Source organism: Anopheles darlingi, chromosome 3 (genome assembly GCF_943734745.1).
Source record: "Anopheles darlingi chromosome 3, idAnoDarlMG_H_01, whole genome shotgun sequence".
Classification (NCBI taxonomy): domain Eukaryota; kingdom Metazoa; phylum Arthropoda; class Insecta; order Diptera; family Culicidae; genus Anopheles; species Anopheles darlingi.
The window spans coordinates 7,803,967-7,816,640 of record NC_064875.1 but is presented as its reverse complement, the minus strand read 5'-3'; the positions used below and the strand labels follow the sequence as shown (position 1 = coordinate 7,816,640).

At 50.1% G+C, this 12,674-nt stretch overlaps 4 protein-coding genes across 4 annotated transcripts in view; 1 reads left to right on the top strand and 3 right to left on the bottom strand.

The window, feature by feature from the left end:
* The first annotated feature begins 210 nt into the window (after positions 1 to 210).
* Positions 211 to 1,672, top strand: LOC125958249 (ornithine decarboxylase-like). The gene is made up of 2 exons (XM_049691479.1): positions 211 to 1,454; positions 1,558 to 1,672. The coding sequence occupies exons 1-2, from the start codon at positions 211 to 213 to the stop codon at positions 1,646 to 1,648; spliced, it is 1,335 nt and encodes a 444-aa protein (XP_049547436.1). The 3' UTR covers positions 1,649 to 1,672.
* A 6,907-nt stretch (positions 1,673 to 8,579) lies between these two features.
* On the bottom strand, positions 8,580 to 9,808 carry LOC125953997 (translation initiation factor IF-3). The gene is made up of 2 exons (XM_049683922.1): positions 9,384 to 9,808; positions 8,580 to 9,318 (listed from the first exon to the last, which is right to left on the bottom strand). The coding sequence occupies exons 1-2, from the start codon at positions 9,740 to 9,742 to the stop codon at positions 8,817 to 8,819; spliced, it is 861 nt and encodes a 286-aa protein (XP_049539879.1). The 5' UTR covers positions 9,743 to 9,808; the 3' UTR covers positions 8,580 to 8,816.
* A 533-nt stretch (positions 9,809 to 10,341) lies between these two features.
* LOC125953984 (ornithine decarboxylase 2-like) lies at positions 10,342 to 11,760 on the bottom strand. Its single transcript, XM_049683902.1, has one exon. It carries the CDS (start codon positions 11,605 to 11,607, stop codon positions 10,378 to 10,380), a length of 1,230 nt encoding a protein of 409 aa, XP_049539859.1. The 5' UTR covers positions 11,608 to 11,760; the 3' UTR covers positions 10,342 to 10,377.
* An 843-nt stretch (positions 11,761 to 12,603) lies between these two features.
* LOC125953946 (uncharacterized) overlaps positions 12,604 to 12,674 on the bottom strand; it is a 3,856-nt gene continuing 3,785 nt past the window's right edge. Inside the window, exon 3 of the mRNA XM_049683834.1 lies at positions 12,604 to 12,674. This exon is cut by the window's right edge and continues 1,242 nt beyond it. The gene's annotated coding sequence lies outside the window, so the exon portion shown is untranslated.

The following is a 12,674-nucleotide window of genomic DNA, read 5'->3' as shown; positions in this document are numbered from 1 at the left end:
CTGTGTCTAGGAATACCATGCGGTAGGATGCTGCGACCTTATCATATTGTCAACCGGTTGATGATTAAAGATGATGCGTCGGTGACAGATCAAACAGGGGCTCTCCATACGAGCGCGAAGCGGGCCAGGCCGCAGTAATTTGTTCTTGCTGGCAGTTTAGTTCAGTACGCGAAGTTGCGCGAGGCAGTACACGAGACCGTTGACCGCGAGATGACATCAGAAAGTGGAAGCTTTGAAAAGTTTGGCAATCTAACGATTCTGCCACCGGGAGGGGATAGTATTGAGAAGGAGATCGATCGGATTATCGAAGCCGGAACACGCGAGCATCCGCTGCACGTGCTCGATCTGGACGATGTCGTCCGGAAGCACCTGAACTGGTTGCGTACCATGCCCCGGGTTACTCCGTTCTACGCCGTCAAGTGTAACGATGATCCAGCGATCCTGGCCACGCTGGCTCGTCTCGGAACCGGCTTTGATTGTGCATCGGAAGTCGAGATACGCACCATCCTGGGGTTGGGTGTTAAGCCAGAACGAATCCTATTTGCACATCCTATCAAATCCATTCCAGCGCTTGCCTTTGCTCGATCGCACGGCATTAGGCGGATGACGTTCGACAATGAGTGTGAGCTGGAAAAGGTGGCCAAAGCGTATCCGGATGCAGAGTTAGTGCTTCGTATCCGGCACGATGCCGATCAAGCGTTGATTCCGCTGGGCAAGAAGTTTGGATGTAATCCCCGCGGAGATGGACTTGGATTGATGGATCGTGCGCACGAGCTCGGTGTAAAGGTGATTGGCGTTAGTTTCCACGTTGGGTGTGGTAGTTTAGATGCGGATTGTTTCTATCATGCGATCGAATCCGTCCGTGTAGTGTTCGATTACGCTCAGTCGAAGCTCGGTACGCGGTTGGAATTGGTAGACATCGGGGGAGGATTCCCCGGAGATAATGATAAACCGATCCAGGCGTATGCTGAAGCAGTACAGAGGGGTCTGCAGGAGTTCTTTCCCAACCCCGAAGAAGTGACCGTGATTGCGGAACCGGGCAGATACTACGTTGGTTCCGCCGTCACACTCCTTTCGACCATTCAGGGCAAGAAGGTGATCTACGACCCAGAGTTCGGACAGCGAGAAAAGATTGCCCAAATCATGTACTACATCAATGATGGTGTGTTTGGGACGCTGTTTGATTGGTTGAGCTTACGGCAGATCAAAGATCTGTATCCGGCCGTACCTTTGATAAGGCGTGAGCGGCGCAATGAAGCTACCTTCCCGACCACCATCTGGGGACCGACCTGCGACTCGACCGACATTGTTTGCGAGAATGTGGACTTCCCCGAGCACCAAATCGGGGACTATATCGTGTTCGACAATCTCGGTGCATACGGGATGCCCTTTGCCACCAACTTCAACGGGTTCCCTAAGCCTACTGTGCAGGTCTATGTCAGTGAACATACCTGGTAAGTTTCCTGAACTCAGCAATATACATTCCGCTATTCCAGTTTTGTGTACAACGCCTTCTTGGATAACGAGCTTCTTTTATAATCATTTCAATGTTTACAGGACGATGCTGCAACAAATCACCGACAAGGACTGGAAGGAAAAAACGTTGTCCTTCCTCGAGAGTACTTACCGGCATCTGATCCGGAATTGACTCGAGTGCAAGGTGGAATCTCCAGAGCTTGTGCACACCAACACTCCCGTGTGTATTGCACCAAATAAAGCTACCACTCAAAACGAATTTCTTGCGAAAGGATTTTGGTGAAAACTAACAACTTGTGCAGAATCGCTTCCCTCCGCACCTACTTGTAGTTCGCCGTGCACCGGACATTCAGTACCCACTATGGGGTTCACCACCATGGAATGGAGGGTTGTAGTAAAGTGAATTTGAGTTTAAAGTACACCTCCCTGATACTCCCGGTCCGGCCCCAACGCAGCCACTAGGCGGTGTAGCGGGGTCGGTCTGTAGCCGAAGTTGAACTTCCGACCCAAAATCTAAATCTTCTCGAAACCGCTTCCCGGTGCCATTGCACTGGAGATGGTTTTGAATGTACTTTCGAGTGCGTCCTGCGTCTCCGCTCTCCTACGGGTTCTTGTTGTCGTGTCTGGTCTGGTCTGGTGGATGGATGCGCATCCATGCAATTTCCTTCGCCGTCGTCGAACATAAAATCCGCGCTTTCTTCTCGACCACAATCCCAGCCTAACTCCCGGCACTCGACTAGACTGCTGCTGCTGCTGCTGCTGCTCGAAAAGATGATCCACTTTTATTACCCTGTGGGTGCAATAACATGGCAAGCTGTTGACGGTAAAATAAATTAGATTTGATGGAAATTTCCCCCCACAACCCCGTCCAATAACACTCCCATCCCTTTATGGTTACGGATACCTGCCGGAAGTGCTGCGAAAGAAACCCCGGAAACTCTCCTAGCAAGCTACTCACAGCAGACTCCGGAACGACCTTTCACCGGGCTTTCCCAGCACATCACGAATCCCGACAAGACCCGGACCCGGAAGGGGGAGGCTAAAGTGAAACATCCGGCTCCTCCGGTACTTCCTGTGATCCACACCGAGGGCAGCGGGTCGACTTCCAGCTTCGACCGCACAGTCGATTCACCTTTCCAGCCTTGTCGGGGGGTAAGGTAAGGATTTGCCCGTTCACCGTTTGCTTCGACTGACTGACTTGACTTGACAGGTCGACCGTAAATCACGCGGTCGCCCTGAGTCATAAAATATTGCAACCGAACGTCACGGTGCGTTTGGTACGAGGTGAAGATGGGCCACAGAAGCCCAGGGTTCCGGACCCAATTCTCGTGCAATCAACTGCACTTCTCCGCGCAAGGTTTCCCGCACAAATCTGGACGCAATCCGCGCTCTCGTGGTGGCTCTTGGAGCTCCGAGACTAATGATGCTGAAATTCGGAACATTTACCAAGAGGCGAACTTTTGAGCCGTAAATTAAGAGCTCCATTCCGATCCTTGAGGCGTTGTTGGCTGGAGGGGGGGATGGCCATATCCGGCGGAAGACATTAAAATCGTTTCGTCCAAGCCGCAAGCCGTCGGCGCGCGATCACGGCGAGAACCCTCGGTCGCTCGCTCTCCGCTCACTCACCTGCGAATTATCGTCACGCCGCTCATCGGTTCGGTTGGAGCACTTCCATAATTTACGACACAACTTGACTGAAATTATGTGCTAATTAAACTTGATTCATTTCCCTCCCCCGTTCCGTGTTCCGGTGAGTGTGAAGGGGAGGTTAAAAATGTGTTTCGTTACAGAAACAATAGAAGGAACCTGTTTCAGGTGCTCTGGCGCGGCGCGGCGCGCTGCGAGATGCCTTCCAGTTTCAGAAGCTCTCATCCGGCCGGACTGTTGCGCGCAATTAGGAGCCATCCGCCGGTTTCATTTGGCTTCCGGCACTTTAATATTAATCTTGCTGCTGTTTGTTATCGTTATTATGCTTCTATTGTTATTCCGGGCCGGTGCTTGTGGCATCGGTTTTCGGGGGAGCCATTCCAACGTGCCGCGTGCGCTAATGGGCGATTGTGGTCCACGGTGAATGGTGAATGGTCCCACCAAAAACACGGGAAGTTATGATGAAGCCATCAGGAGCTTTTGGCAGTAGTTAATCGCGCTGTGATGCAGTAGTCAGTTCCCGTTTGTCAGCCATGAAACCTAACCACCAACCGGGACCTCTAATGAGAGCATTTGTATGGATGCTGGTGGTTATTCAATTTGTAGATTCTAGAACCTGCCTGCAAGGGTTCCTGGAACATCCCGTGTACCAACTACTACATCGACCACAATCATCACCATAAATCCCGAAACTCAGTCAGCAGTAAAAACAAATGGTGTGACATTAATACCCAAAACGAGAAGCAACCTCCCCGTCCAGCTCGGCCAGCTGGCGCATATCGATGTCGAGAGCGTGTTATCGCCGAAAAGCATTCAATACTTTCACCCCCCCATCCCCGCTTGAATGCTTGCGAATGTCCGGGCTGCGACTGTCGGTGCCCAGAAAAGCGAGAAAAGCGATGAAAATGCTTTAACAAGCCCCAAACATTACGTGCCATTTGATGGAAGCAAGAGGGAGAGAGCCAGACAGAGGACTTTGCAGGAGCAGGACATATCCTGCGTATCGGAAACGTGTCGAAGGCACGCCTGTCGTCGACTGTCTTCATTTACGATTCCGGGCTCGTGCATTAACGGCACCGAAAGCGCACCAAATGTACGCACCATGTGTTTACAGTAGTATTGACAGAGTGCTGCGTTGTTGGCTGTGGGTATGTTATCATTTAATTTTCATCGCTTTCTCACCATTTCTGCTGCGTGCTCCCCGTCACGTAAGGCGTAAGGAGGAGAAGGTGGAGGAGAAGCCGGACCTCCCCAGAACTGTCCCAGCGAGTGGAAAGAAATCTCCTGATCCGACTGGTGCCGACCACTCCGGGGCGACGCATAAGCAAACAAACATGTAAATGAAGAGCAATGAACACACACACACGCCCGCTGGAGTGCTGTTGTTTTGTGATGTTCCTTCGTTCCCACCCACCGAAGAGGCCCGATCTACTCCCAGCAATAACCTATAACCTACTACGCAAACGATGAATCCCAAAATAGCGACCCATACACCCTCGCCAGATAACTCAATAAAAGTGAATGTTGCTTCCATTTAATGGCGCCAGTATATGACTGTTAACGAGATCGTCCTTTTCTCGGCCTAGCGGGGCCGGGGCAGGGGCAGGAGCCATGACAGGGACACGAGTTTGGGCGTAAAGTTTGATTTGTGCCACTTCCTAGGCCTTAAGAACAAACGAACCGAATGCAAGAGCACACCATTTCGTTTCCAATTTCCTGATGCATTACGTGACGGGCTTTAGTACCGCTATACGGAAGCAATAGACACTCTGGGTCATGGTTTAATGGCTTCTCCAACGGTTCGCTACTTTCTTACTACGCCAACGCTTTATTGGTCAGCACGGTGCCGATGCCGATGGCGAAGAATTCACGCCAAAAGTGCTGCTGCCATGATTTTGATACCGATTGTTATCTTCAGTGTCTCGTATAAATGACACGATCTTCGCTGTAAAAGATTATGTCTATAATGCTGCGAGCGAGCGCTTTTTTCCGTTCCGAAGGTTCGACGCTAGAGCAACATTAAATTCATTATCCACTCCCAAACAGCCCCAGCGAGTTGACCGAAAGGCGGAATCCGTTTGAAGTGCGAAAAAAGAAGCAACCCATGACGAGGAAAAACCCGTCCCTTAAGCGGCCATTAAGCACTTTCCTCGCTTTGTTCATAATTAATGTAAAGCGTCACTCATAAATCTGAGCGAAAGCGAAAGCCTGGAGTCTAGGAAACGCTGAGAAACCAAGAGAATAAAAAAAGGGAAAACTTTTTCCCCAAAATATCCGATGAAGACTAGACCGCTGCGGGTGCTGTGGCTCGTCAAAAAGTTTTCAGAAACCCGAAGCGCAACAAATGACATTTGGCTCGTCACCATCACCGTGGTGCACGAATTTTGTTCTGCGCCCAGGACATTAGCATGTCCTTCTCCGGGTGCTACTGCTAGTGCTGTTGGCCAGCAAAGCGAGGCGCTAGGGCGTCTAAGCGGTGTACCGTTTACCGATGGAAAAGTCCCAAACACCGGACGCATTCGAGATCCTCACAGAATCAAGATTCAGAGGACTTCAATTTTGGAGCTTTCTCCTTGAGGCTAGCGACGCAGTGTTTTAGGTACACCTACGCCAACCAGTAGGCCTACCGTTGACAAGAATCTCCCCCCCCCCCTCCCCCCCCCCCACCTCCTCTTTCTCCTTCTTTTGCTACCGCTTATTGGTAGGAGGCTTGCGGTGGCGGTTTTTGGGCTTTAGTTGGTGGTTGCAATTGAATATTTTAACTTTGTCAGCAGCTTTTCTTCAATCTCCCTCCCCGGTCCACGGCCTTTCCTAATGGAACTTTGTCCTTCCAGCCCGTCCTGCTGATGCTGAGGATGGATGAATGGAATAATTTTCTGATTCCGAATCTGATACAAAGCCACAAAACGAAGGCCACAAACTGGTGGTACCGGCTGCTGCTGCTGCTGCTGCTGCTGCTGTTTCTGCGGTTGTTGCTGGCTAGACGAAAGAATTTCAATTTTGTATGTATACGGGAGTCACCGGCTGTTGGTCCTGCAGCATTCGTCAGCACTAAGAAGGGTTTCCAAAATTTTGGAAAGAAAAATATCTCTATAGACCCATCTGTAAGGCCTTTTGCTTCCATCAGCCCACCCAGGCTATCGAATCCGCACGGAATCAACGCAAAACACGCAGAGCGTGGATTCTCTTTGATTAATATTCGGAAGACATAAAAATCGAAACGCTGCTATCTACATTTCAAAACATTACTCTCAACTACTGATAATGTTTTGCTACTATCATCGTCATCGGGAGAGCCTACACTTCCGACCCAACCCAGATCCAACCCCAGCGAGAGTATTAATCATTCGGACAAGCTAGCAGCGGATTTCGCAGGAAACGCTTAATCACCATTTTCGATTCTTCTTCTGCTTCTCGCCGCCCGGGACAATCTTCACGCTACACAGTGCCCGGAACGTGTTCAGCATAGCCAAGTGCCACCGTAGACCACTTCACTAACCCCTCGGAGCAGCCCAGACCATCCACTCGGTCACGGCAACTCGGCAACAACAGGATCGATACTCCTTCCACGTACCGTTAGACCCTCGACAGTTGCGGACGATTTTAATTCCGTCAATAGAGATGGCTATCGATGAAAGCAACTCCTGGACCCTGGGCACAAGATGAATGACACACCGATAGGGAGACAGAGAGAAGGAGTGCCAGAACGGCAGAAACGGCCATTAACTTTCGTAGTCGATCGGGGGCCAGTTCCGTTTCTGTTGGTGTAAAGATGCTGACCAAGCACCCAGGCCCGGTGCCAATGTTGATGATGACGATGATGATGGTAATTTAATTTAAGAAAAAATAGGGCTCGGCTCTTTTCGAGGGAAGTTGAAAGGAAGAAGATGATGTGTCAACGGTAGTACTTACTATAGGGGCAAGATCTTACTGAGCTTCGTACAAGAGACGGTACACTTCCTGGACCATCATGCCGTTGCAACGGTCGTTGTGCTTTCGTTTGTTTAATTGGTCCATAAAACATAGATTCTCTAATGCATAGGGAATGAAAGGAATCTACTCGGATGCCCGGCCCGGCCCGGCTCGTAAGCATTCCAGGACCGCAAAATATTGCCCAATAGTTATAGTGGTAGTGGCAGTGGTGCTGTAGCTGGTGGCCGACCAGACGAGAAGGAAATCCTTTTGCATTTTTCATTGCACTCGACCTCCGGCAAACGCCACCACCCGGCCAAACACCGATAAAACCTCATTCTCGTGGGCCGGGAGGGAGGAACACGGAAAGTGCACACGATATGCACTTCTGTTAGCACCCCCGGCATCACCAGCACTTCACCAGCAAAAGCATACTTCACTTCCGGTAATAAAATGGCAGGCATTCATGTTTTGTACCGATGGCATAAAATGGCACACGAGAAAACGTCCGGCGAATGTGCAGTAGCATGAAGCATCAAGCAATGCCGTTGCAAAATAAACTTTCATTGTTTGCTCCATCCAAAGCCGATACATCTTCCTTCCCCCGTAACATCCTTTATGCAACAGTGAAAGGCGATTTTGTCCATTCGGTGATGGGACAAAGAGCTGCACCAGGGGGGGGGGGGGGGGGGGTGTACCAGGATTTAAAGCCCACTTGCCGAAGGATTCGTTCGCTGGTTGTTCAAGTTTGTAGTTTGATTCATCACGAGAGAGATCATGTTGATAGTCATTACTTCCGGTCATCAAGCAACCGAAAAGCAAACGTGTACGTGTGACCTCTCTGACCCCTTTCCATCCGGGGTACCAGGTACCAGGGATAACCGAACCGCAGCAACCGCCATTAGCCACGGTCGCGCACATACACAGTATCGCACCTTGCGGTGTGCGCCGAACTACTTAATAATGCATTCAACGGAAAAATCTCAGTGTTGCAACAAACATTTCCACCGGATGCGCTCGCTCGGAATCGAGATCGAAATTTATGGCTTTGGCATGCGTATAACAAGCGTTTTTTTGGTTGTTTCCTGCGTGTCATCCATTTGTACTCCCATCCATTTCTTCGTCCTCCAGAGCTGTGACAGTGACATCGCCACTCGAAGCTGAAATGGAATTGAATAATTTAATTACTCGCACGTCACGCATCACCGCACCGCATGCGATGAGTGCGCGCGCCCGTTATGTTCCGGGGGATAATGCGACAAGTTGCCACAACCATCGTTCACTATCACTATCATCATTTCGTGCCGGCCTTGTGTGTCGGTGGGAGGCAATACGTGATGAAGTGTCGAGAATCTAATTTATTTCCATTCCAATAGACAACCCAGAGAACGGTCGGTTGGAGAGTGTGCGGACCGGCACGGGAAAAGGATTAATAGAGGAATGAATAAATCGCCAAGGATTATATGAGAACAGCAACCGGCGCAACGATTAGCGGTGCAATTTCGGTTTCGCATTAAAGGCGAAGCATGTACCGCGTGATTTATGATCTAAACTGATGCTAGTTTATTATTATTCAAAACTTTACACTCGAATCCACGCGGTTGCACGCGTGCCGCAGCACCGCATGGTCATCTGTCTCCCCTGAGTAGATAAGCCCAAAAGGCATACTTCACGCACAGAACCAGCGCAACACATCCCGTGACTTTGAAACGCTTCATTCCATTAATCGGCTCTTTGCTACAGTTCGACAGTTGTTCGCTGCTGCCCTTGTGCTGTGATTGTCACGCCAGCAACCCGCTAGCCTGATAGTGTATGCCACGGACGGCTTGTGCATCGCCACCACCAGCCAACGGATTATTCGTTCCTTTCGTCTCTAGCAAAGTCTTCTGCTTGCCAGTTCCAGTGCCAGCGGTAGTGGTAGCGGTAGCGGAGGACGAAGCACTTCCAGCAGCAACTGGCAGTATGTTGAATCGTAAATCGTTATCCCTCAAGCGCTTCTGTACGATCTTGCCACACTCCTTGACGTTCGTCTCGAACCGTTGGGCAATGTCCTCCTGCTTTCCCTTACTTCCAGCACCATCTCCTGTGACCACGACCCTTACCTCGTAGGATTTGGTGAGCCACTTCTGGACGTTCTGTATCTTCGAGACGAGATCGTGCTCCGCTATCCGGGCACTGATCGTGAGCAGCTTGTCCCCCTTTACCGTTGCGTCCTGTTTACTTTTCTTCTTCTCCTCGCGTCGTTTCAGATCCTCGGTTAAATATTCCGAGCCAGTCATTAAGCTGTTAAATGCAGAAAAGAAAACACACAATTAGAAGAGAATTGAGAGCCCGGTGGTTCCACTTACCGGTAAACCGGACGCTGCGTCTTCGAGTCGAGATCGGTCACTTTCACCAGCTTCAGATTCCTCCGGTTCGATATTTTCGTCGCTTCTTCTAGATTCACAATGGATATCGATTCATCCTGTCCGATGAGTGTTACCTTTGGCGATGTTTTGGCTTTTCTTGCACTTCCGGAAGACTCCGGGCCAGCCGTTTTCCGGCCAGTTTCGTTCCCGCCAGCTACGTCGAGTTTTGTCGTCTTCGTGGAGAAGCGAGCACCGTCGGAGAGCGAAACGCTTGGCAAACCGGAACGGACAATGGTTGCCCGTGAAAACGCGACCTGATAAACGCGTGGGCCACTGATAATTCGCGATAGAAAATTCATTTTCTCTACTTTCCGGTTTTCTCCATGAGTTTTTTTTCACAGCAGCTGATTTTGTTGTGGTTTTGATGTCGTTTGACGTTTCTCAGCTGCCCTTAAGCCGTCCATACACGGGTAAACTATCCGTCTGATTATTTCCTGTCTTTGAACGTTGGTGTAAGAATTTACCCGTGTATGGGGGGCTTTATACACCAAACGCGCGCAATCCGTTAATTCAAACTGGCCTGACCTGCAACGCGTGGGAATTTATTATATTGGGTCAATTTAATATCCATCCATTCATAAACCCTGCTAGACACACAAGCACACACGCCTTTGTGAATGGAATGCCGTAATTGATTTGCGTGTAACGTGAGACACATTACTGGCGCGCACATTGTTGGCTCACACGTGGCCTGTCCGCGTGGTCTTAATCGCAGTGAATGAACCTGAGCTCCGTTAGCTTTTCGCAGGTGTGGCACACGAAAACTGATGCCCCATCGGTCGGAAATTGCATCATTTTGCGAGAAACAATCTTAACGAACCTGTACAGTTACTTTATTTAAAATCGATCGATAAGAATTAAGGAAGCTTAATGAGACTAACTTTAACACAATCACCACTTAGACGATCCATCGAGCAGGCGCCAAATAAGTGGCTCATCGAGCTCCTGCTTTGGCTTTAAACAAACAAAGGTAATCCAGTGTAGCTCGCGTGAGACAGATCTTGATGAGTGGCGTACTAAACCCGTTGAATCCTCGACCCAGTGCCATGCCGTACGCTCCACGGTTGGGAAACACCAAACAGTCATCCACCTCGTGCTCGGGAAGCAGAATTTCCTTCGCGATAATGTCATTGTCGCACATGGTACGACCGTACAGCACCGATGGTATCAACGGTGAGCCACTCCTTCGATGCTCCTGTACCTCCGGAATGGCCAGCTCGTCGTACCAATCGAACGAACCGTAAAGACCATCGTCAAGGTAGTACCGCACGCGAATGATTTCACCGGAATCGTCCCGATCGTATGACTTGGCCAGCACGTTCACGAGCGCAGTAACGGCGGATTCCACACAGTACCGGCCCGGTTCGGCGATTACCTCAATATTGCGCCTTTGCTGTACGATCTGCTCGTTCAGTGCCTTGTTGATGAAGTGTACATGATCATCGAACGTCCGGTCGTTTCCTCCCGGATAGCCACCTCCAATGTCCAGCAGATGCATTTGCATTCCCAGCTGGCTGGCAGAATCGAATATCTCGATCGCTTTCCGGATCGCCCAATAGTAAGTCTCGCCATCGCGGCTACCGCAGCCAACGTGAAAGCTCACACCGATCACGCTTAGCTGACGACGCTTGGCACACCGGAGCAGCGGCAACGCTTCACGATCTGGATCACAACCAAACTTACGGCCCAGTGGAAGCACCGCTTCTCGCGCATCGTACCGTATCCGCAGCACAAGTTCGGCATCCGGATAGAGCTGGGCAATCTTCTCCAGCTCGTCCACACTGTCGAACGTCATACGCTTGACGCCCATCTTTCTGGCGTACAGAATCGAATCCTTCGTTTTCGCCGGGTTTGCGTAGATGATCTTCTCGGGTGCGACTCCTAGCCCCAGGATCGTTTGTAGCTCACACCGGGATGCACAATCGAACCCACAGCCTAACGCCACCAGCAGCTGTAAGATAGCTGGATGGTTGTTGCACTTGACCGCATAGAACGGCACCACGGTCGGTAGTTTCTGACGCCAGTTCTTATGCTTATCCACGATATCGTCCAGATTTAGCACGTTCACCGGTCCTCGGCCTTGCAGCATACCATGCTGTGCGATCACCTTAATCAGCTTCTCCACGGAACTGTTTTCATCGATCAGAATGTAACCAGCGTCCATCGTAACTCCGGGCTGGTCTGGTAGTAGCTGTAGAAGCGCACGTATTCAACTGAAACAACAAACACAGTTCTAGCCTTATATTGAACAGATTGCACTAGTACCCGGGCTGTGGCAAATCCCCAAAACGCAGATAATCCACGAGCGCGATTGTATAGAGGAGGTCTGTCCTGCGCGGCTTAGAAGCTACCACTAATTACAAACCCCATAAATGATTCGACCTGCGGCTCGTGTTCATTTCCTCACCCCCATTCCCACCACACCGAGGCCTAAGTGATCCATCTTAATCAGATCTGAATAGTATTCGACTGACTGACTGACTGACTGTGGGAACTGTTTTTTTTTTCTCTGAATCCGAGCGACTCACAGAATGATACTGAGGAAGGAATTCTACTAGAGAATTTACTTTGGAAATCGTTCCCTCAGTCTCTTCTACGAGAGATACTATTGTTTCTAGAGGATGCACTGTAGCAGTATTCAAAGGCAACCTACCGACGGAGATGAGCGAGCTTTCAGAACGTTTGTAGTCACTGCGAAACTGAAGGCGTCAAGTCTGCGTCTGGAGGTGTTCCGTCCTGTTGCAGTGCTATTAATTCCTGCTCCGGCCAATCGTCATCGTGTACTTAAAGCGATTTGGAATGCGGTAAACACTGCATTAACTTTTACTAATCGCGCCCCGCTCAAGTGCAACCCGTTGGACCATCATCCGGTAGTCACACACATCTGCTATTGTCAAGTGCCGTGGCATTAGAGAAACTTCCAGCTCCTCTTCCGTAAATGGCGTGAGGCCCGCATGTCTCGCAGCGTCGCGCGGCGTTAAGGCGATAATTGACCTCGAAGGGACTGGACAAGAAGAGCTGGGGAATTCTGGAGAAGCTAAAAATGGACAATTCAACGATGCCACAGGCCCACGGCGATCGGACTACAGTGAAGTGGTGTTGTAACGATTATCATCATCGGACCAGAGAAACACAAGACACATGACACATGACACATTGCTCAATGAATTCATTCCACTTTATTTGCTGGGCGAACAAAGATCGTCTAATTAATCCGTCAACTTGAAATCG